At 44.1% G+C, this 25,835-nt stretch overlaps 1 protein-coding gene across 7 annotated transcripts in view; it reads right to left on the minus strand.

Annotated features, from left to right (window-relative positions):
* PHACTR1 (phosphatase and actin regulator 1) overlaps positions 1 to 25,835 on the minus strand; it is a 476,216-nt gene that overhangs the window by 220,079 nt on the left and 230,302 nt on the right. The window contains exon 1 of one of the 7 annotated variants that reach the window (XM_019494849.2): positions 6,766 to 7,129. The exons of 3 other annotated variants lie outside the window; for them this stretch is intronic. In XM_019494849.2, coding sequence (XP_019350394.1) covers positions 6,766 to 7,012 — 247 coding nt within the window. In that variant the 5' untranslated portion in view covers positions 7,013 to 7,129. Of the gene's footprint in view, positions 1 to 6,158; positions 6,678 to 6,765; positions 7,135 to 25,835 lie in introns of those variants that run through there. 3 more of the 7 variants (XM_019494853.2, XM_019494857.2, XM_019494854.2) reach the window with 3 other exon arrangements.

Below are 25,835 nucleotides of genomic sequence, written 5' to 3' on the forward strand. Positions count from 1 at the left end.
TTTTGCCTTATTTTGAGACCTAAAGGTTGAAGACATATGTTTTTTTTCCTTCCTCTCTTCTTTTATTATTGACTTGCCAACTGAAACATTCTGGCGTTTAAGGAAAGAGTCACATGAATCACCAGTTTACTACCACAGTATTTAAATATGTGACACAGAGATACTTCTGTTGCACAATTTTGCTTGAACTTTCCCTCTGTAGCAACATGAAAGGGCCAGACACAGTTGCAGTCCCCTGCACTCCATCCCCACAAGGACTATTTGGCTGTTACTCGCTGAAGCACGAGACATTTTGAAGGGGTATGGAGGGAAAAGGAGGGATAAGACCCTGGGCTGTCCTTGAGCTTCAACCAGAGGTGATGGCCATATCACACGAGAGTGCTCTATGCTAAGGGTGTTCCAAGAGCTCCCTTCAAGGCATTGCCACCCCATGCGAATACCCCACCTCCCCACCAGTAGCACAGGGCTGTATGTAAAGCGCATAATCTGGCCCACGGCCATTTCTAACATATAACTAACACATAATAGCATCCAAGTGAAGACACAGCAGGTAGACAGTCATTTTCATAAATCCTAGCAAGTCAAGATAAACAACAAAGCGACTTGTTTTCACTAAGATTTTACATGTGTAATTTACCATTTAGTAAAAACGCACCTTTTCCTTAGCCAAGGCTAAGCATCAGCCTAATTCTGTGAAGTACTAAGGGTCTTCACCTCCTCCTTCAGTAAACAAGTTGAGGGTACTGTGTACCTCACAGCATCTAATCTTTTATATGAACTGTCCTTGGTTACTAGACAGCTGCAACTTTCTCTGGCCAGCAGCCATATTCACAAAAAAACTACAAATGCTAGAGACTTAAACCTACAAAAATAACCTAATTTTAGTTTATAACCCATGCTGTCAATAAGACAGATTTCATTCCACAATTCATGCCAGTAACCTCAGTGCTAATTTTTTGGGTAACTACTCCACAGAGACTAAAGCCACACATTGTATAATTTTGTTGTCTGTTAAAACACCAGATACGGTTTAATGTTTCTCTAACCACACAGAAGGACTGTGAATGCAATCTTCTATTTTTCTATTCAGTAAAGGTCAATGTTTTTCTCCAAATCATATTTTAGAACTTTTTTTGAAAATGGCTGCAATGTCTTCTAGTTGCCTATCGCACTCAGTTTAATGATGGGAAGGAAAAATTTTTAGAGCTCAAAGCAACAGGAGAATTAGTGATGAAGAACATATTTGTAAATGGCCACTGCTGGGTTCATGACTTGTCTAGAAGATAACTATGTGATTTAATAATTACTTTTGTGGGTAACAAAAATCATCACCTTGGAAGCAATCTCCTAAGTAATAACAAAGAACATTCTTTAAAAGTTCCCATTTGAAAAAAAGAACCAGCGTTCATTTCTAGGAGGGACTGAAATAATTCGTTTCTAATTGTGAGACTCATATCTTTAAGCTGTGTAAAGAAGATTATAAAAATAAAAACAGGTGCTGTATTCCTTACTGACAAATTGCAGCTGTATATACTGTAGTCCTTCATGCATTTATAAGATGACCAAACATCATTATACGCTAGATATTGAACTATGTAGACAAGTAGCAAAAAAGCTAGATACAAACTATGCTTGACATTTTTAAAGGTGCTATTTACTGATAGCATTATTTTATTTCTACTTCACTAGTCTCCAGAGACTCAGTAAAACTTGGGTTCTGTTGTTCTAGATACCATATATACTCATGGTAAGAGACAGCTCTTTTTTTAAAGGCGTTTATTGTCTAGGGCAGTGATTCTTAACCAGGATGCCGTGGGACCCTGAAGTGCCTTGAGTTCCTCCTACAGGGGTGCTGCAGGGTACCACACATTGTAAGCATTGTTAGGTGTGCACACATGATTCACAAGCTAAATCCACAGATTTCAAAGAGGAATCCAAAGGGTTAAAAACATGCTGACATGCTGCAGTCTGAGTCTTCAGCAACAGAATACTTGCTCTATTACTTTTCCACACTCAAAAAACATGGGAAAGCTCAGAGCTTGCATTTTCTGAGGGGTGTCTTGAGTCTAAAAAGCTTAAGAACCACTGGTATAAGGAGTTTACTGTCATCCTTGTATTGCAGGACTGATGCTGATGACTGCCTAAATAAATGAGGCAGACAAATGATGGAAGAATGGAACTATTACTCTACCCAATTTACAGATGGAAAACTGAGGTACAGAGTGATCAAGGGACCTCACAGTCGCACACATTTAGCAAGGTAGGGAATTAAAACCAGATCTCCTGAGTTCTAGTTTGGTGCTTTAACCACATAGCTAGCTTCTTCATCCTCCCTCCCATAGTACAAGTTCAGACAACTCCATGTACCCAAGCTTTTCCTTCAAAACCAACAGAACCCCCCCCCCACACTGGTGAAATTTTTGGAGTAGAATTCAGCTACTATGTCTCATTCATTCTAAAATCCCTCCCCCCTCCCCCCCCCCGTTTTTTTTTTCTACCTGGCTCATTTCTGGCAGCATCCAAAACTTGTGGTAGTTTCCAACCTCTTAAAAAAGAGCTAGAGGTGGCCCTGGGCCATGTACTTCAGAATTAGGCCCAAACTTTCCCACAAGTATGAGGGAATTTGAATTCAGTGTTAAGGACATATGCGCCCATAAATAAAAGCACCACCACCATCAACCACACCACAAAAAAAGCCCAAACTGTTTCCTTTGATCGTAGATGTCTGCCTCCCCAGCTACCATTCAGTTGCCTCTGAGCACATCAAGAACTCAGTCTAACAAGGCCCATATTGCCAGGACCACCATCAGCCACCACTGAAATCAGTCTAACAAGCCCTCAGCATCAGCATGTCCCAGGAGATGTTCAACACCTCTGAGTACCTAGAGCCTCTGGGTCTGCTATAATCCTGTTTCCACTCCACTTATTTAGGACTGACTAGGGCTACCTTTCTTCTGGTGAAATTTGGACATGTCCTTATTGTCTTTGATGTTTCTAACACTTCCATTCTTTCTCTGTTCTTTCTCTTCACAGGATTTCTACAGCTCACTTCTCTCCTAATTTTCCTGGATTTTCAACAGCACTTTCATAGTCTCCTTGTCTTCTCTTCTTTAGCGCCCCATTCAGCGTTCTAATCTCCTTTCTCTAGTCTCTTGACTCAGTTCCAGGGTGACCTTACCTGCTGTCATGGCTTCAGTTATGATCCCTATATGGGTGACTCATACCTTTCCACACTCAATCAGTCCTGGTCTCCATCTCCATCACTATTTCCATTCTTCTTTTTGCCAGCCAGGCTAGCAGTCTTGGTGCTTCATACTCCTCTTTTAACATTTTAATCCTCTAAGTAAATTTTTTAATTTAGAGCCATGCTCTTCTCAGTCCTAAACATCTCTCAACTTGCACCTTCATTAGTGAATCATTCTTCTCTTTGGGCTTCTTTCTTCCCACTTTCCACCTCATCAGCCCACCAAAAATGCTGCAGCAAAAATCATCTTCCTTTTTCCTGGTCTTTACCAGACCCAACTTCCTCTACAAGTTCCTTCACAAATTTCTTACTTCCTGCACTAAGTGCAAACTATACACCCTGACCTCCAAGACCCTGTACAACTTGGTTCCTGTTTACCACTTCTACTCACGTTCCCAACAGCTGCCTTCTCATGACTCAAGCCTCCCTCCTCCTGTACCACCCTATTCAGGTCTTCTTCATGTTATAGATTATACTTTGTTTTGAATATTAAGCTCCCTAATCTATTTCTATCAATTTAGTATCATAACAAGAGTGACTATAATAGGTTCCTAATGACAGGAGCCTAACATTCATTAATATGGTGTAGGAAAGGATTATAACCATGCAACTCCACTGACTATTTCATAAGGGCTAAATCCTTGTCTCGGTATACAGTCCAGATAAATAGACTTCATGCAGGTGAATTACCTATGGTATTAGAAAGGACTGAATTCCCCACCCATCTCAAGACAGGGTACAGGGCACCCATTCAGTCCTTTTTGGGGCACTGAACCAACCTGCAGTGACACCTATAACCTCTGCATAGGTTTTGACTAGTGGGCCTGCATAGTCACTAGCCCCATATCTGAATCTTTCAGCAAATCATTCTTTCACAGCCCACTCTGGAAGTCGATGCACAGCTATCCTTCACAGTAAGCAAGTACTACATAGACCCCTTCATGTGCTCACCATGCAATGAAATTGTGCTGATTTTGCACTTTTGAGGGTCTCACATGGCATTCCAATACCATGAGATATTTTGATAAGTTCAGTTTATTATGAAACCTATTCCCTATACCCAAATGGTAGAACTGATGCTAATCAGGGAAATAAAGGCATTCATTAGTGATGAATAATCTATCAGAGTCTGTCCAGGCTCAGGGAAATGGACTTGTTTAGTTTAGAGAAGAGGAGACTGAGAAGAGACTTAATAGCAGCCTTCAAGTATCTGAAGGGGGGTTCGAAAGAGGATAGAGCTGGACTGTTCTCAGTGATGGCAGATGACAGAATAAGGAGCAATGGTCTCAAGTTGCAGCAAGGGAAGTTTAGGTTAGATATCAGGAATAATTTTATCACTAGGAGGGTAGTAAAACATTGGAACAGGTTACTCAAGAGAAGTGGTAGAAGCTCCATCCTCGGGGGTTTTCAAAACCCGGCTGGACAAAGTGTTGGCTAGGATGATCTAGTTGGGGCTGATCCTGCTTTGAGCAGGGGGTTGGACTAGATGACCTCCTGAGGTCCCTGTCAAACCTAACTTTCTATGATTCTATTAAACAAAGCCCCATTACTTTCAAGTATAAGAAACTCATAGCACTTCATGCTTATCTTGGTAGCAGAGAAAGGGTTAAACATTATAACTAAACTCTATCCTTTTAAAATCATTATAATCAAAAAGGATTTAAATGAGATGGAATGAAATACCATTCCACTGTATCACAAAGTGAAATCAGAATTATGAGATGTCCCAAAGGTTCATCAGCAGGAAGCCCGCATATCTAGTGCTTTTGCATTTTGGGGGTTACTAGGTTATCTCATATCAAATAGGATAGCATTACCGGTCTGCATCCCACTGACAATTAGGGACTAAACAATCTAACATAAAAAGGAAGCAGATTACTGTAATATGCGTCTGTGAGTCTACTAAAGGGTACATACAACTGAGATTACACACTCGCACTAAAAGGAAGTGCAGCTCTGTTTTCCTCTTACTGTGCTTGTATTTAGAAATACAAGGCTGAGAAAATTAGTGAAGGATGCTGATGCAATCCATTTGCAGATCAATTCAATTAAACTGGCAAAGCGTATTTTTTAAAAAGTGGCTTAGTCTTTTCTTATGGATAAATGAATCATGCTAATATTGTCAAGTACTTGCTGCTGCCTTGCAAACCTCTTGGATTAAATTTCTAAGGGGCTTGTTGTCACCACCCATCCAGAACACGAAAAACAGAAACACTAAAAAAATTAGAGCATGGGCCAAATTCTTCTCTATTGTATTGGAATAATCCAAAGGAGAGATTTACCCACAGTGATTTCCAAGGCTATTTGCATATCCTACACCAAAAACAATTACATTCAGCTTCTCTTGGAGTTAAATCAAAGAAAACTATAATTACACTAGCAGGACTCTAATTTTGAAGAGACATTAGCAAAGCCATAGTTTCTTCATTAAATTGCAAACCTATGGCTGACAAAGGACTGCCAGACCCCAAATACTATTTAGCTCCTCTGCAAAGAACAAACTAAATGAGCTTCTGTTCATTCCAGAATCTACCTCAATGTTAAATGCTAGGAAATAAAGCGGAACCATCCACAAAGCTAACGGCTTAGAGAATTATAGCATTTTCATATTCACATTTACAACCCAAAACCTTTCCCTGACCTTCAAGAAATGAGCCCTGCCTACTGTATCAGTTTCAGCTAGAGCAAACTCAAGAGACTTCAGATCTAATGTAAAAACACCAAAACAAAAAACTAACTAATAACACTGAGTAGAGATGTGGGGTAACATCTGTGAGGATGTTTCTGCTTGGATGGTTTTATGCCTCTTCTGGTTCTTAGCATATCCTAATTGCTGACTCTGGCAAAATCCAAACAGTTTGTCATTGCTTTGTTTAAACATTGATTTTACAAAACATAAAAAGCATATACTTACCTGTAGAAACACCTGTGATTATAGAATCACTCTCTCTGAATACCCTTTTGGAGGTTTTGCTCAATCCCAATCACAGGGAGAGGTAGGGATAGCAGTTGTCTGATGAAGGACACTGTATTAATTCCAATAAAAACACAAGCCCCCCAGTGCTTTTGGAGCTGACAGCATGGCGAAATATCACACTAGATTGATTCCACGTAAACCAGTCTTCCAAATACTGATAATTAAGTCAGGCAAACTACTGCAGCACAGCCGAGGAAAAAAAAGTTGATGTACCCAGGCAGAAACACTGATCTTAAATTCACAGGAATGCTAATGAAACCAATCAATACACACAGCAATTTCTATAGCAACTAAAGAGAGTTGTCTCCTTAACCGTTAACACGAGGTTTCTATGACAAATGAAGGCAACCGTCCTCTTGGCTTGTCTCTGGTCAACATGCTGAATGTACACACAGTCCATTCATTCTGTCCTTGTTTCCCTGCCATCCGTTAAGTAGAGAGCGAAGCATCAAGCATCTGACAGTAGTGCACACATGTACACACATTAAATACAAGCAAACATACTCCTGTCTCTCTCTCTCACCCACAAGATCGCATCACTCACCGTCACGGGCTTCCTCCCCACGACTGCAGTTGCTGCATATGTGTTTGATCTCCTTGCCTATGTGACAGTGTATCACAAAAGATACATTGCTGTTAGTAGCGGGCTCCTTCAGTGGCTTCATCCTCACTAGATAGAAGGCTTTCTTTTTAGGTTTCTCCCCACTCATGTCTGGAACAGAGCCCTCCCTGCAGCCCGAAGAAGAAAAAGAAAGCATCCCAGGCTGCCTAATGTGTGTGCAATCCGCCATCCGTTCCCTCTCGCTTTGGCATTTGTCTGCCACACACACACACAACAAGGATTAGGAGGGAGGGCTGGGGGAGAGAGCGAGAGCAGGGAAGCACTGCCTGAGCCTTGGTGACCTCTGCAACCTGGCTGCCTTAGCCAATCCAAATGGTCTTGGCTGGAGTGTGCTCCCAGCTTGTCACTCCTCTGTCCATACCTGTGATGCTTCTCACTTCTCAACCACAGATTCTCAACATGTTCATCAGCAAAACAGCAGTTAATTATTTTCAGCTACCTTGCTTACTACATGCATCCCATGAGTGCACAGCCTCCCTCCATCCCCATCTCCCCCTCTCTCTCTCACCCCCCTCCCCTTCCCCTCACCTCCTGCTCTGACAAACAAATGTGAGAATTATCACACAGAGCATCAGCGATGTTGGAAGCCTTTGGTGTGGCACATACACGGACAGCCAATGTTGTGTTCCTGCTGCAGGACGAGCTGCAGTTCTCTAGTCCACTGAACAACACTGTTGCCTCTGTGCTCAGGCAGCACAGCAACCTCTTTCATTGAAATTAATATTTTACACACCAAAAGAGAATCATCCAGCATGTTGAGATTGGGCTGGCTCTCCCTCTACCATTCCTCTGAGAACTCCAAGCTATCTGACAACTGGAGGTCTCTGCACTTTGTGCACACATTGCAGCCAAATTTTGCTCTGTCCTTTTTTTCTTTTTTCTTTTTAAACACTCCTTTCATTTTTGCTTTTCCACCCTCTGTTTGGCTCTTTTAAAAGACAGAGGAGGTATCTGTCCTGTGACTCACAATGATAGCCATTGAAAGTGGCTGGCAGTGACTAGTGACAACAATGCAGGCTTCTCCAGAATGGAATCCTTCTTCCTAAATTAATGCTGATCACGGCTCATCTAGGAGGACAGCAGAAACTTTGAGTCTGTTCAGACTTCTAATCTCAGGACAAATACCCTCTCATTTTCTTCTTTCTCCCTAGCTGAAAGGACAGCTGCTCTGAAGAACAATACAGTGCCATCTCTGGACATTTATGGTCAGGTCAGTTGTTTTCAAAGGCTATCATGAAGCCCATGGCTTGCAGGTGAATTTTATGTAATGTCCTGTATTTTATTTACCCCATGCTCACTGTCTATCCCTTTTGGAGAGTCTACACTGCCCCTCCTCATCTTAGCAAACACACCAAGCAGATTAAAACTCCCAGACCTGCTGAAACAGCACTTTGAAGAAGTGCCATAGCTCCGTAGCATGCAGGGCATGGAGAGGCCCGCCTCACTGAACGGCAGAACCACAGCTGTTCTGCAGTGTTTAGGGAAGTTAGCTGAACCAATGGGTAACAGCAATTCCATTCTGTTGCAAACCCATAGTACCCCTGAGAAAACTTGGTACATTTTCACTTGCAGGTACTATGTACTTTGGATGCAAACAAATCCTGAAGACTTCTACCAGTACAAAGATGTACTGGAATGGTGGGGAAGTGAAAGGGACTTGTACCCCATAGGGTTTGGGTAAGAAGTATAGAAAAACAGCAGGAGAGGTGAGAAAAATCACAGATGTTATGACAATATGGGCACTGTTTCTTTAAATCTTCAGCAAGATAAAAGCTACATACATTCTAGGCGGCTGCGCTACAGTGCAGCTGAGATGCCGAGTAAGGACATATTTTTAATCAAATTCCTGGTTCAGCTTTAGTAGAAAGTGACACGTTTGTCACGTGACAGAAGACACATTCTAATTCAATCATGGGCCAAAAGAGACTGTCCTGATGCCATCTCATTATTTATTTACTTATTTAATCCACCTTTATACAGAGCATTCATTGAAAGTTCTGCCCAAGCAAGGATAGAGCACAAACTTCAGGGTCCAATCCTAGGATTTATAGTATTTGGCATCTTTTCCAAAAAATGGAATATGGCAAAAGAGCTGACCTACATGTAGTGCATCTTTCTAATGCAGGCTTGACTTCTCACCTTCACTTCTAGGAGCAGAAACCTATCACTTACAGCAGTAAATGCAATGCTTCAGTTTTCTTGGCATTACCAACAACCGGATTAGTTACTGTTAGATCACACTGGAATAAGGGCTGAAAGAGCTTCCAGTAGAATTGTGCCATTTGCTCAGTCATACGTATACATCGCCCGTGTGCATGTTTGCCTTGAACAGGAAACAGTCACATCAGGTCAAATGGCATTACTAGCATCAAAGAGTTTGATCCTGAACCTATTGCTCCTCCAAAACTCCCAAAAGTTTAGAATGTGCAAGAAATGCAAGATCAGAATCTCAAGCACAAGCAGATGTGGTAATATGTCTGCGTCACATATTGAAGGGTGAATGTATTAAAAAAACTATGCTTTGACATTTGAGATCATTCAAAGAGAACAGGTGTTAAATTACAAATTTGAAAAGGAAAAGCTGAAAATTGGTTGTTCCTTTCCATGACAGTCAAAACCAGAGTGCACATGATTCTAGATTTTCTCTTTTATATCCTTTGTCTTAACTAAACCTCACTGACTCCTAACTTTACTAACTCCCAAAGGAATAAAACATGGGAATAATTCAAAAAGTAATTATATGAAAAGAAAAAGTGGCCATAAGCTACTTTGTGAACTTTTCTACAGTTCAGTGTTGCATATAATTGGAGTTTCGCATTGCTATATCATAGAAATAAATGGGATGAAAACTGACTCCAGATGTGACCTTACTCAAGGTTTGGAGACTAGAAGGGTTTCAGACCTAGTATTCCAGTTTGGTTTTAACTCCTTATTCAAAATACCTGGTCCCAAGGCCCCAGCTGTGGAGTGTTGGGAACAGACAAATTTATGGTTTATTGGGAGCTATTAAATAAAATAGTCAAAGATGTATCCTTTGACATTCCTAAACCAATGCCTGCAGATCTCAGAGGTGTGGTAGATCATTCTGGACATACCCTGTTTCTATACTCTTCCTCTAAAGCATCTAATACTTGCCACTATCATATACAGAATACTGGATTAGATGGACCATTGGTTTGATCAGTTATGTCACTTATGTTCTTATGCTGTATAAGGCCCGCCTCACAGAGGAGACAGAACCCACCTTCCAAAGATGCAAAATACTAAAGCCTGTGGGTTGGGACAAATGGGCTTATTGGTGAAAGAACTGCTCTGGGACTCAGTGGAACCTGGGTCAATTCCTTGTTCTATGACAGACTTCCTGTATGATCTTTGGCAAATCACTAGAAATTTCTTGGTGCCTCAGATCCCTGTCTATGCAGTGAGGATGATACTATTTTCTTGTTCTTGTAGCATGAGTGCTACAAGAATAAATTCACTGAAGTCCAGGAAATGCTCTTCAAGTACAGGGATGGAGGCCAAAAGAGTAGACATGTAGGGATGTACAACTAATGGATTTTTGATTCAATGGCTGAACCAGGTTTGGGGGTGGGGGTGCAGGGAAAGACTCCCCATTTTGGATTTGGGAAGGCCCAAAATGTTTCAACCAACCAGAAGTGAAACATTCCCCCTCTCCAATTCTTTTTTTAGCTAGAAACTATTTGCTAAATTTGACCCAAATTGGTCATTTGAGGCTTCCCAGAACTGCATTTTTCAATGAATGTATTCTTAACTGAGAAATTTTTGCTAACTTTTCTATGACAGGTAGTAGAGACTGAACCTGGTCTCTAACCCCATTGCACCAAGATTCTGAATACTGCGTCCATTTAGGTATTCCCACACATGAGCTAAGTGTAGACAGCCAAAAAGCTTGAGGCTGAATCCATTCAATCTTTACAAGTTAGTTTAAGCTGCGTAGATTGAACTGATAAGCAAGTAAACAGACATTCACTTCAGATTCCGGTAATGCAGCCACATCCCTGCCGTGGTCCAGGCCAGAAGTCGGGGGTGGAGAGGCCGGGGGGGGGGGGGGGCACTAGCCCATGGAGCAGACAGCTTGGGCAAAGGCTAGCCTGATCCCCTGCAAGGGGCAGTTTGCGGGGGAAGTGCAAAGCATCCTGGGATGCTAGGGGACTATGAGTTGACTTGAATTTGGAGGAGATCTGGGACAGAAGTTCAATAAACTGATTTAACCGAAATCAGCGAAGTCTGATACTACATCCATCCAGATTAATCTGAAAGCAGTTTATGTGCAATGAACTTCTGTTGTGTTACATATTTGAACCAGTTTCTGATCACTTATACTGGTTTATGTGTAATTTCTGTCCCTAACCACCATGTTTAGACCTCTCCAGTGGCTTTCCCTATCCCTTGAACTCTTTGCAGTACTGTAGAAAGAGCCATGCCAGAACACTGCTTCACAGCATGTAGGAAATGAAGAGGTCTGCTCCACTGGACTACAGAATCACAGCTGTTCTGCTGTATTTGGGGAAACTTGGGAGCTAACTAGATGGCCCAATGGGTAATAGGAATTCCATTTATATGCAAACCCAAATTACCGCTGAGAAAATTTGGTGCATTTTCACTTGCAGGTGCTATGTACTTTGGATGCAAACATATCTGGCAGCCATCTGCCAACGTGTCTCTTGTAACATGCACTTCACTATAACAGGCAAATTGCCTTCATTCCCAAGAGCCGTCTTATAGAGAGTCTGAATTTGCCACAGCTCGTAAGACAAAAATATGTTTAATTATGATCTGTGTAATTATGGTGAAAGCTGACGCTGTTAATCAGTTCCAGCACAAATAATGTAAGATGAACAAACTGCACTATTCCTACAGGAAATAACTTGCTTTGTCTTATTTTTAATGATAGGTCAAAAGCATCGTAATAAACCTTTCTGTTCACTGTTTCAATATGTGGCTACAAATCCTAGTGTGCCAACCCTGCAGCCCCAGAAACTGGCACAGGAAGCAAGGGGAAGTTCCTACTTTTATATAGAAAATGATAGGGGTTAGGGTCACAAGCCAACAGGCCAAAGACAGGGAACAGGTAAAAGCTAAAGACACATGAACACTGTTGTAACAAACTCAGCACCTTTATTTCCCCCCTGCACACACCTCTGAAGGTGTCCGCAAACAAGCCTTTAGTCCCTAGCACGCTCCAGCAGCAGCCTGCAGCTGTCTCCAAATCTGAGTCCAGCTCCCTTAGTCCATGGTCCTGGCTGACCAAGCCAGTGAAATCTCCAGCTCTACTGTGCACTCCTCTATGTAGGGCTGACCAGGCACCGTGTGCATGCTGCTCTCTCTTCCCTTTACTCCAGCCCAGCTTTCCTCTTTGTTGTTTGCCCCCACAACCCCTGGAGGTTTCTGGGCATTGTAGTCCAAATTAACTGTCAGCACAGCTCTGCAGACTGCCCCCTGGTCCCTTCTACTACAGGGGCAGGCAAAATATAGCCCGCGAGCCAGATACGGCCTGCCAAGCACACAAGGGTCCAGGCCCACCATCATGCAGCTTTTGTGCAGGACTGCTGCTGACACTGCTGCCGCCCCCGGGGACCTGCTCCACTTCCCTGGTCTCCTGCTGGTTCCGGTAGCAGGTAGGGAAGCGGCAGGTGCAGGGCTTGTGGGTGTGAGGGAGGGTGAGGGGTGTGGGGAGGCACCCCATACTCCCCGCCCCTGCCCATGGTGTGCAGCTCCACTAGGTGGTGGTGGCAGAAGCAGCAGCAGCCAGGGAGCTCAGAGTGCAGGTGCCTGGCAGGGCCTGGGTCCTGCCAGCACTGCACATTGCAGCAAGGAGAGCCACCTATGCTGGGCTGGTGCTCCTTGCCACTCGCACGCAGCCCCTGTGCTCACACAGCACTGGAGGGAAGCCCAATGTGCTGGAACCAAATGCCTTCCCTGCTGAGCCTGTGCAGCACAGGACAGAAGCCCCATGCACTGGAACTGGCTGCACTGGAGCTGGATACCCCCACATGGTAGGTGCCTGGGGCTTCCTCCCTTACAGTGTAGCCCCAGGGGGGAAGGCAACTGGCTCTAGAGCCCGAGGCTTCTCTCCTGTGTTGCGTAGCCCTGACAGGGAAGGCAGCTGGCTCCAGCACGTGGGGCTTCCCTCCCTGCTATGCGAGTGCAAGGGCTGTGTGTGAGTAGTGGGGAGTGCCAGCGATACAGACTGCAGGGGAGGCTGTGTCCCTCATTGTGATGTGCAGCACTGGCCAGAGATGTGCCCCACCAGGTGCCTGCGCCCTGAGCACCCCGCCTGCTGCTGCACCATCGGGACCCCACACCCCCCGCGCCCTCCCTCACACCCACACCCTGTCCCCATATATACACAACCCCACAACATACCCTATGCCCCTCCACACACAGCCACATCCCTCACAAACCATGCCCCACATCCTACCCTGCCACACCCACCCACTACACACAAACACCCACTACACACACACATCACATACACCCCCCCACAATATACAACACTAAGAATTTAATTTTGAGTTATTATGCAGTCACCTCTATATACCATACACAAACACCAATCATGACAAAAATATTTTTTGTAATAAAATTCAAATATGTTATAGTAGGTGTTTGACTTTATGATTTGGTTTTTTTTTCTGGTTCTAAGATGGCAACCCCACCCAGGAATATTTCCAGGGGGCAAGGGGCTGGCCTTCCAGTGGCACCCGTCAGGGCTTAGGGGTGGGACTTCACCCCAAGATGGCAACAAGGGGGTGAGGCAACTCACAAGGGGCGGGACTACCCATGCAGTCCTCAATACTTCACCAAAACTCATTAAGCGACCATTCACCCAAGATAATTGCCTGTCCCTGTTTTACTGTTACACACATTCAATTCACATTGCATTACTTCTCCCTTTTGACTGGTTGTGCTCTCGCATCCAAGTAAAGTTACACTGTGTTGTCCCTAAGCCACCTGGGAAGGCTCCGCACTCACTGGGGATTCAGGGATGTAGACCCTCGCTGGCTCTGGTAAGTTTTGGGTATACCCTGTTGCACCCAGCCTTGACCCATAGTATTTGACCTACCCCAAGTATTTGTTCATCCTCACAACTGGATGGTGAGTACAAGGTCTTTCTTTGCTACCTGTCTTCTACATACTGCTCTAGGCTGCCCCAGCTTGAGGTCATTAAACGTTGCTGGAACACAATATTTTTCCTACAACTCATGCAGATAAACAGGTACCAGGAATAGCAAGAAGACTTCTCACCTACATCACCACTGCAGCAACAGAGGAATACAGAGAATGTCTTGTAGCATTAAAGTCTTGATCCCTCCAACAGTTCTAGTTAACAGACTGTGGCAAAAATGTCTCATGATCCCTTATTCTCACTATACAGGGCCTCACAGCTGAACTGTGAGCTGTTTCTTTTTTTCTTCCTGCAGTAGATAAGCAGTGTCATAATAAGAAACAGTCCAGGCAACGCTTGCTTTGTGATAAGACTCAAGGCTTCTTGTTAGAACACATAGATTAATGCTTACTCTGCACATAAATTTTGTAACCATCATACTTGCTCATTGCCCTAGAGTTACACCAAGAGACAAGGTTACTAAGGGGCCCACAGTTCAGAACTGCGCATGCGGCAGGCCTTTTGCCGCAGTTCCGTTTTAGAACTACGCATGTACTAAACTTTGCAGAAAAATAGAACCAATCACACATTACAATGTTGGAATCTATTCATGTTAGCTATAAAAATGAAACCTCGGGCACAGCTCGGGGTCGACTTTGCTTTGAGCATTGAGCTCCACTGTCGATCTGTTTGCACAAACAATAAAACGGAGTTGGACCCAGCCTAAGTGTATGACTCTCTCCTTGAGATAAATTGGATTAGCCTCCAGGGGCATGAAACTAGCAGTTTGTGCAACAAGACTGAGCCCATCTCAGTGACTATAAGTTAAAATGTTAGTGATCCTAAAACATTATAACCTTATTATTCATAGCTTTATGGCCTTAAATTGTACATTAAACATGTGACCTCTTTGTTTAATGTCTATTTTTGGACTCCCTTGGTGTTTGGCAAGATTTCTATTTTCCTTTTGGCTGTTTCTTGCCTTAGTACTGTGAACCATGCATATGTAAAATCAAATGCAAGCTGTGTGTGATGGTTTTATCTTGGTACATGTGCTACAAGCTAGTAGGGGGTAGGCTAAAATCCCCTGATCAACACTTTCTAAATAAGGGGAAAAACATGCAAAAACATTTGTGATAATGAATTGATGAGCCACTTGTAGCCCATCCCTTTCAATAACACCCTATACTCCCCACATTTGACAAAGCCAAGATGGCCACAAGGTATATTTGGCAGCCGAAGGTGGTCAAAGGAGTAAGTTGCAGAGTGGACTGTCCTTCCACTTGTCAGAAGCCATTCTCTGGTAAAACTACAAGGCTGTTGTGTTCTGCATTTCACAGCACTAAGCACTACAAATCTTTGTCCATGATTGGGGCTTGGAGCCATTGCCACGATTCAAAAAGTAATAACAATCATTCTTTCTATGTTTAAAACATTTTTGTTTTTTACATAAAGCTCTAACCCAAGAGTGATAAAGTGAGGGGGGAGAGTGCAGTCAGTGACTCCATGTTGGGCAGGACTCCACTTTCCACATTGGAAGATCATCTTTGATTCCTGTAGCTACAGTTTCATCCTTGTACAAGAATCAGAGCTGCTCCACAGAGCTATGAGCTTGTGAGGGTCAGATGACTGTAGCTGCTGCAGTAATACACAAAGAGAAGGAAGCAGAATGGAATTGCTCGTCTTGGCCTCCCCACATTTTTTACATTTTGTTGAAAGACCCTGCAGATCCTCTTGTGCCTCTTGCTGGAATCTCAATGCCTCTGACACATGCTCTATTGCTATACAACAGGTCCTTCACTTAGGAGAAGCCATGCTATATTTTTTACGAGAAACCACATGGTGTCACAAAACCTAACTGAAAAGGTTACTCATGAAAAGCACAGGCTTGGAAACACCTGTTTGCTATTCTGGGATTAAATTCAGGTGGTAAAAAGCACTTTGGGGGGGGAGGGGGGGGAGAAAGTGTGTGACATCCTATTCATCATTCCAAAGAACAGTGGGAAGGCTGCCGATTTGCCATCTCAAGCCTTAATGCCATATACAAAACCAAATGGTATATGGAGCTCCTAGAGGGGCTCAGATGGGGTCCATTGCCAAATTCCTGGTTACAGAACCATTTTGGGGGACATGTGGCAACAGTGGCTGGGGGCAGGAAGAGGGTGACCAATGGCTGAAACAGGGCAATGCAAGTTTGACATGCCCAAAGGTGAGCTCATGAAACGAGCCAGCACAGATGGGGGATACAAAACAGTGCAGGGGGACTAATAGTGGAGCCAGACAATGTTCTGAATAATAGGAAAGAATTATATAGTTGGTACTAAGTGTCACACTCAGGCCCTACTGAAGTCAGTAGCAAAAATCTCACTGGCTTAACTAGGGCCAGCATGCCTACCACAAAGCCTGATTTAGTTTTTTGAAGTTCCCCAGAAATAAATCCAAAGAAGTTTAGGGAATTATACGAGTCTAAAACCAGGGAGAAAACAGGTTTGAGTCCTCCATGTTCTTATTTGCTTCGCAATGTACAAATGTTTTGAAGCAAAGCTGAAAAAATACAAACGCAATGGTGACTTCTAGACTTGCAAACATGTGGCAGCTTCCTAGCTAATTATGTCCTGCTTGAACCTGAAAGAACAGAACCTGTGATACATGTCACAGACTTTTCAGAAACTCTTCTTGCTCATAAGCATAATTAGCTCTGTACCTCCTGCATCCCTCGCACCAGAAACAGGGTCTACAGTTATGAGAGCAGAAAATGTAAGAACGCAGTGAGGTATCCGTCTGCATTTATAATTCTTTACAAGGTTACCCGCCTCCACAGAATACTAAAAAGCACCCTGTGAGGGTAGAAGGCAGTGTTTCTGTAAGTGTGTGCAGAAAAGCCTCGGGGAAAAGACTAACTTATTCTTGTTTCAAATGCTCCTAGCTGTGAAACTGGAAGGCAGAGTCCAGACGTGTAGCTTGAAAAATGGGAGAGATAAGGACAAGTACTTTGCTAACTCTGTAGAAGATGCATGAAGGACCCACTTCATAGATCAGCAGTCCACCCCCCTCCCTGCACTTCCCCTACACACACACCTCAGTTTCCTGCTAGGAAATAAATATTAATGACAGAGGTCTAACTGCCCAGCTCTTCACCCTGGGTGGTAGTAGCACATAGTGCAACAACAGCAGGCCTGAGATTGTGAAGGGAGATACCATCTCCTTTTCTTTGCTGCCTACACGTGTGTCAAGTGGCTATCTTTGGTGGCAAAAAGAAAAAGAGATGACATCTCCCCCAGTAGCAGTCAAATCTCCAGCCAGCTCCTATTCTGTTCTCTGCTGCTGGGAAAGTGCAGGATATGGGGAGATATGGCAGATGGGAGAGCATCCCCTACCTCTGTTCAGGTGCCTCCCCCTGCTGGCCCACAGGCAGTGTCCAGGGCTTGTAACATTGATTAGAGCCGGCAAAACCTATGGGCACGTACAGACATTTGGGGAGGTTAGGGAAGGCTGGATCAAGGTAAAAATTGCCACCCGCTCTAAGGAAATTTCGAATGGGGCTTAGCGGGGGGGTGGTGGTTGAGGGATCAAGGGGGCAAGCAGGGTATGCAGGGGGGCATGGGTAGGCAAGTGGGGTATGTGGGGGTAGGATGTGTGTGCGGGTGGAAGTGTGGGGGTGTATAGCAGGACATGTGTGTTGGGACCCCTCCACATTTACTTCCATGGTGCACAGCCCCTGCCATCAGCAGTGGCAGTGGCAGCAGGAGGCTGGTTCTTGGGGTGCTCGTGGCATGTGCCAGTGTGTGGCTCTGGGCAGTCCTGGCACCTCCACATGGTGTCAGGGAGCAGGGCCAGGCCAGCCCAGCTTTATAGCGTAGGGCACCCCACAGCTTGTGTGTAGCTCCCAGGATCCAGCCAGAGCCCTGTGTGATGGAGCCAGTGGCCTTCCCCCCTCCCTGCCACCACATGCAGCTCCTGGGACTCCACTGGGAAGCAGAGAGTGGGGCTGAGTCGGATTGGCTCCATTGTGTGGGGCACCCCACCACTTCTGGTAGAGTCCTAGGAGCTGCACATAGAGGCAGGGAGTGGGGAAGTCCACTGGTTCACTGTGTGGAGCTTCCCTTCAGGGGTGTGTGAGTCCCAAGAGCTGCACGTCAGCCATAGGGAGCCCCGTGAGATGGAACTGGGCTGACCCAGGCTCTGCGTTCCTACTGCCCTGCTGGGCATGGGCTCTGTGCTCCCACCAGCCTCAGCCCCATACACAATGCCCCTCCCAGCTGCGGCTTCCCTCCACCCACCCTTGATTCCCTACCTGCTACTCGGAGTGCTACAGCCGGGACACGAGGAGGAGCCTCTGGAGGCCAGGGCAGCTGAACAGTTCCCTGGGCACTTGCAAGAGCGGCAGCAGCAGCCCCACCTGGAATCTGTGCACGCTGCCTGGGCCAGCGCCCTCCCACATATAAGGATGGGAGCACAGTGCGCTGCCCCAGTGGGAACAGGTGGGGCTCAGCCCTTGCAGAGTGCGGCAGGGCAGCCACAGGCTGGGCCAGCTACAATTAATTGGTGCAGGCCGGATTAAATCACCTTGCAGACCAGATCTGGCCCGCAGGCCATATTTTGCCCACCCCTCAGTTAGCCAAACACTTGGCTGTGATGGTTTAGTCAGGGATGATCCTGCATTGAGAAGGGGGCTGAACTAGATGACATTGTGAGGTCTCTTCCAGCCCTACTTTCCTTAGATCCTATGATCTCATTATCCTTTCACCTCAGCTGTGGTGGGCAGCATTTGTGCAAATATGGTCAATGTCTAAAAAAGACTACCAATTCTTAGTGTCTCAATGTTTAAGATACTGTGGTGGGAGAAACCTCCCTAAAGTTCGTTGTCTAGCTGTAATTTGATAGACAGACAACGCGGGTAAAGACAGACAGCTGTTTATTTGCTCGGGCAAAGACCATAATGTAAGCAAAAGGCAAAATGGCCCCCCCTAAAGGGTGAGGTGATCTTTTATACTTATTATAATAAGGCAAGACTTATAGGGTTAACAAAAAAGCAATATTTGGGCGGTGCTTTATACATTTTTGTAACAGCATATTTCTATTAAGCTGAACTAGCACTTCTTTAAAAGCTAAAAGTTAAGTAACAGTAACATTATAATATGTTAGCAAAACCTTACACAGTAGTAGATACTTCTCAAGGACACAACCACTGCACCCAGAACAATGGCTTCCCTGTCTTATTTTACTTCTTGCTGTAGCTGATTTTTCAGCACACAGACACAGATCCACTTTTTAACTCAGAAAATGCTTAATACAGTTAAAATGATTACTTGACACAAGCAAAGGCTTAGCTATCATTCTGCCTTGTGGTCAGCAGCATTGTTAGGCCACAGGTCATGCCTTGTATTCAGCTGTAAAGCTAATACTTTTTAATAATCCAAATTATTGTTAACTTAACAGTATGCTATCAGAAAACATTTCAGGGTAATAACAAACATGCTCACCACAATACTCAACCACCTTAAACAAGCTTGGTGTTCACAGAGTGGGCATGTACTTCTGAAAATCAACCACCTTTAAGTTGTAGCAAGCTGTGCTCTTAAAAATGGAGGCAACCAACATTGGTCCCTTTTGAAAACTGCAGCCATGGAAGTCAGAGACAGAAAAGGTCTCATCTACTCTTTCTCTCTGGCAATTCAAGTTTGTACTGTATACTGCAAAGCAGTTTGACTGACCTGCTTTTAGGAAGGACCTAGTCTTTTGGCTTCCTTTACCATGTGTGGAAAAAGATTTAAGAAAATAGGCAACAATCAGCTCTCAGTCACATTAGTGCAGTGCTAAAGGCAGCTTGCATCAGCACACCTTGGAGAAAATCTGACCTAAAAGAAATTCAGTTCCAGAAATATCGACTAATGACTTGTTGAAAAATATACACAATTCTAACACCCCCTGCTGCTAATCTTTAGGTTTATTGCTACTTTACCAATCAAAATAGCATAGAAGCATCAGCCTGCAGATATCTTTGATTAAATCATATATCTAACGTAAACAAGAATAAGATTTGTGCTTGCTGAATAAACTAAAAGAATGAATGCAGAGCAATTAAATGAATAGCTATTATCTGAAAAGCTCTCTAATGACTAGTGAGATCATCAGCCTATACTGAACATGTTACAGAAGTAGTGTAATAGGATGGACCAGAATTTGGGAGGGGCTGTTTAGTGGCTCATACCTCAATTGCTAGTAGTTTAAAATAGTTTACTAGAAGATTAGGAATACTTAATTGCATTAGGCACACACATTAAAGAGGTTCTCTCTTAAAACAAGCAGTAGAAAGTTTAGAAAAATATGTAATCTGGAGTTAAACCAGTTCCAATGAGTTTGAGCTAGCTCAGCCTACCTTCAGACTGAGCAGCCTACTTTGGCCTGATGCTCCTAAAAGGTTGCTGACAATCTTTCCTGCAAAAAACAATACATTTCTGAGGCAACTTGAGGACTGATAAAATCATAAAATACAAAGGATTTGGGGAAAAATATCCAGTCAGCAAGCATGTGTGCACGTGCAGTTGATGTGCATGAATACACTCCAGAGCTTTTTTGCTCCTGGGTGTGCTGTTTGAATGTACACCTGGGAGCAAATAACTCTGAAGCAATTAGCTCTGGAGTTTATTTGTGCACAGCACATGGAACCTGGTGGGAGCAGATCGGGCTGGCAGGGGATGCGGGGGGTCAGCCTGACAGCCCAGGGCTGCTCCTACCAGACTCCATGTGCTGTGGAGGGGCTGGCTGGGGCACAAGGGTGCTTCAGTGTGGGGCTAGACAGCAGGCAGCCCCGGCAATGAAGAACCCTCATGCACCAGCCAGGTGCTTCACAGCAAGTGGAGCCTAGTCAGAGCAGCCCTGGGCCAGCCTGCCAGCCAGCCCAGAGCTGCTATAACCATGTGCAGCTGGCCGAGGCATGAGGGTGCTTCAGCACAGGAGCTGTTCATGCCAGCCACTCCACAACACATGGAGCTTGGCTGGAGCAGCAAGTCCAGGGCTGCTCCAAGAGGGCTCAACATGCTGCAGAGTTGCTGGGTGGGGCAGGAGGGTACTTCTGCATGGAGGCTGCCTGCCTTGCACTGAAAGACCCTTGTGCCCCAGCCAACCTCGTCACTGTCTACATTTGCATTTAAATGCAGTAATTTACTATACCGTTGGATAGCACTTTTGTCTGATGGGACTATCTGACAACGCAGTAAATTAGTCTACAATGACCTAATTACCACACGTGTAGATGGTGACTGCGCAGTAAAGTGTATGCATAAATGTGCCCAAAAAGTCTAGAATGAACAAAGATAGAAAAGCCCCAAAGGTGCTGAGGCAGGGAGGAGGGAAAGTTTGGGAATTCTACTAGAAATGGGCAAGATGAAGGTAAAGTGAGCTAATATATTTTGATTTGAGGAGAAAAGAGGGAAGAAAGAAGGGAATCTGAAGAGAAAGGAAACATTTAATAAAGATAGAGAGAAGGAGAAAGAAAATCTAAAGCATCTGAAAAGCTGTGACCACACATTCAAATGGTCAGGGCTTATCTGAACTGGTTGACCTTCCCCAACCTTCTGAAGTTTCCCCACCACTGAAAAGTGCCTTGCAATTATGCATGAACAGTATGAAAATCCAGAATAGCAGGGCTACTGCAGAAAGATTAAGGTACATCAGTGAAGCTGTAGGTGGAAGCTTTCACAGCATCTGCCCACCTTGTGTCTGCCTGTAGCACACACTGCCAATCTCTCACTTTAATGAGCCTGAAAATTCTCCCCAATAATTTTTCTTTTAAGCACAAACATCCCTAGGAATAGCATGCAGATTCTATACATAGCACCTGCTTAGCTAATAGTGCAAAGCACTGAAATGAAGCAAGAAGCTTTTGACAATATAATTAATGTCTTTCTGGGGCTGTTCTCCTGCAACACAAACAGTAGCTCCTGTGAACAGTACAGAAATTACCTGAGGAGCCCCCCCCAAGGAATTCTCGCTTTCTTCTTACAATCCCCCTTTTATTGTAGCTCAGTCATTTTTCAGTGTCAGACTCCCACCGTCTTAGTGGCTGCTCACGTTTCTGTTGAGGATTGGTACAGAGCACAAAGCATGCAGGGGAAGTCTTGTTTTGCGTCAGTCCGATGTCATCATTCCCTTACTGTCCCAGAGTTTGACAAAACCCGGCAAGTCTCAATAACACCAACAGACAATACATGTGCCATCAGTAGATCTCACTGATGTTAGGAATACTAAATATTGTTTGAATTTTTCAAGCTCTGAAGAGCAATCAACAAAAGAAGCTGGAGTAAGCTAATGGATCTGAAGAAATAGCTGCATAATCAGTTTCTGCTGAAATCCTGGCACATTTTTTTAAGGGAAATTTGCCGAGCATTTTAACATCTGTCTTTTGGACATTTATAAAACGTCTGAAGACCTACACTTAGCATTTAGCAAATTAAATGTTTCTGAAAAGGATCTTGCACCCAGGAAGAAAATGCTAACACGTGCCAGGCTTAATGTTTAAGTTTGCATAATTCACTACCCTATATTTGAAACATTCTTTAAAATCTTTAGCTTTAATATGTGCAAAATTATTAATGTAGGAGAGAATTACAGTTACTCATAACATTTGCTGTTTGAGTAACAACAATTTATTGTTTATCTCTGGAGGTTTTAATGAGGAATTTCTTCATGGGAAAAATCAAGTGCTTCTCTTGCCTGATACAACAGTGAAGTCACAATACCTGCTTGTGAGATCACAGTTATATGGTCAGCTTAAACCATTAACAGTTTTGTGCAATGATCAAAGGGAGAGTGTGGCTTTTTGCATTTCAAGTAAAGGCTTTTTTTGTGTAGAAGATGCTGTTTTGGTTCTTTTTTTTTTTTACACAGGTGAGAGTTCAAGGATAGTGCTCATCACTTGGGAGAGCAGCTTATCAACAACACCTTAATGGGCAACAACAACTACATATGCAATTAAGTTGAAGCAATAAACTCTGGCACTTATTGCCCCGGAGTTTATTGCTTCCCAGGCATCACAGTTAGACTTGTGCCTTGGAGCACAGCACATTAAGACAGGTTTGGCGCAACCCCAGCTGGCAAGGCATCCCAGGGTTCACCCTGCCAGCCCAGGGCTGCTCCAACCTGGCTCAGTGTGCTGTGAAGGCACTGGCTGGGGCGTGAGGGTGCTCCAGTGTGTGGCTAGCCAGCAGGCAGCCCCCTCACTGAAGCATCCTCATGCCCCAGCCAGCCTGTCCAGAGTCTACAGGAGCATTGCTGTGGAGTAAAAAACTCCACAGCAGGATAGTACTTGTAAATAATTAGTTTACTCCTGCTGAATAGCATTGCATGTGCAGACATGAGATGTTTACTGAGGAGCTAATTAATCAACTCTGCAGTAAACATCTCATGTAGACACATCCAATCTGACTCAGATACCACTATAGTCCAATGCTAAAGGAAGTTAGACTTAAGAAAAATATTTATGATTTCACTGAAAGTTCAAACAGAAGATGAAACTAAGACAAAGTCTAAGCAGAAAGTCTTCAGTAAACTATATATTTTCAACCCGACTAGCGAGAGAGCAGAAAATGTCTAGTAACGCGTGTTGCTTTTTTATTATGGCTGTCTGTTATTTGTATTACAGTAAAGACAACATTCCCCAACAGAGGCTAGAACTGCAGTGTGCAACAATGACAGGTTTTTAAACTTAATGATCTTGTCTTTCCAATGTTCTCTTTCCAATCTCCTTTGAGATTAAAATGTGCAGACTTTAGGATCAAAGAACCTGTTCTTGCAGGGTCCTATGTGCACCCCAATTTCAACAGCAGTTAGAGTCAGTTACTGTGTAAGATAGCGATGACATTTTGATTGGCTATGAAATTTACAGTACCAGGCAAAACCCCAGCCATTTCCTTACATCAATGTAAATAATAACTTATATTACTTAAGAGCTGGATGCAATTGGATTTTTGTGCAATGATCAAGGGGTGAATGTGGTCTTCAGTATTCAAAGTAAATGGTTTGGGGTTTTTTTGTTTATTTTTCTTTTTTCACAGGGTAAGAGTTCATCTGCTATCTCGTTACTCATCACTAAAGATAGCAGTCTATCAACCTCATCTAGATTCAACTCATAGAGTGGTGCATCCCAACATTTACACTCAGTTAAGGACCAAGTTACAGCTTCCCTAGCATAGTGTACTACCAGGCAAAGAAAAGGCAGGAGGCAGTGTCTGAAGAAGTGAAGTCAAAATGTGGAGTTTGCTGTGATCTTTTTGGGTAAAGGGGCAACGCATGCTAGCATTCATCTCTCTAGGAGAGACAAAGGATGGGCAGAGCATAAGCCCCATGTCTACATCTCTTTGCATGGGAGGTACATTTTGCCCTTTCCCCCACACCAAGTCCCATGCTCCAAGACATATAGTTGACTCCCCACAGTGACTGAAGCACTGACTGTACCTCTCCGCTGTCCTGGAGCCTTTAAGATATCCTGAATTCCTATATTGTTCTCCACTCTGTCATTGTTCCAGTTTCTCCAGGACTGCAATGCTGAGCCTGTTACCTCTAAAGAGATCGCCCCACGAGGCTGCGTTGTGTCATGATGCAGGAAGGGCCGGGGAGCAGACTGACTCTTGCACGAAATGGGGCTGACACGGTTACAGGAAGGAAGCCGAGCAGATGCTTTCCCTATTTGGCAGCAGCATAGGAACATAAGGCAGCGGCAGCTCTTGGAGGGGCTTCTGATGGGAGTAGGAGACATCCTGCCTTGACGAGGCAGGACAGGCGGGTGTCTTTGGAGGGTGTATGCAGGGCCGTGGGTACGTGGTTCAACTGCCACAGTCTAGAATGCTGGATCTAGGGGTCTGGGTCTTGGAGGGCCCGGCCAGATGCAGCGTAGGGCAGCTCAGCCAATTAGGCTTCAAAATGGAGGTAGAGAACAGAGTTGGGGGAATGATGGCTCCTCTGCACCCAAGGAGAGCCAGAAAAAAAGAGAAGAAAGATAAAACAGGTGGAAGGGCAAGAAACAGTTATCATCAAGCTGTTATGAATGGTTGGCCTGATGCTTAGACAGGAAGTTAACAATAAAGGGATATAAGATGAATGGTTGATGAGGCTTTGTAAAAATCCAGGGAGATTTTGACTTCTATACCAGCACAGTGAATTCAGTTTGAGTTAGTTCTGACTAAAAGGTGATGCTACCTGATGACTTGCAAAAATTTATGTGAAACTAGTTTGGTGGTCTCAGCCTGGTTTTGTGTGAGAAGGGTAGGGAAAGGACTCCTCATAAATACTTATTTGCATTGAAGCAATGTCCTCAGCCATCCACTGTAGCACATTCCTTTTCATATGAAAGAGGAATGATCTGTCCAAGCTTACTCAGGATGGTTGTAGCTGACCTACAATTTGAATCATCTCTCAAGTTCTTGTCCAGTGCCTGAACAACAAGACCACTTCTCCTGTTTGCATGTTTGGAAAGTGCCTGGCACTTTTTGGGCACTTCTAACAGTCTATATAAAACACAATAAATACAAGCTGGGCTTATTTGACTCCTTACTAATAACAGCAGTGCTCCTCTCCAACTCTTGCCAAGTCCCCTGGTGAGGAGGAGAATGGGTGTTAACAGTTGAGGTTTGATACAGTCAACCATGGTAGGAGCAAGTAAACTAGAACCTTAAGGCAGCCAGCAGGAAATAGTCTGCTCTTAACTACAACAGGTCTTGAGAACAGGTCTGTAGCCAGCTCATCTGTCCTGTACCAAACATATCTTGATGCAAAAGAAAATGTGGTAAATCCCTAGATGGAGGTCTGTGCCCCAACTACAGACCTGTAGCTGTGGTTAAGACAATATTTTCAATGTATCACCATG

The sequence above is a fragment of the Alligator mississippiensis genome, chromosome 3, assembly GCF_030867095.1.
Source record: "Alligator mississippiensis isolate rAllMis1 chromosome 3, rAllMis1, whole genome shotgun sequence".
Taxonomy (NCBI): Eukaryota; Metazoa; Chordata; order Crocodylia; family Alligatoridae; genus Alligator; species Alligator mississippiensis.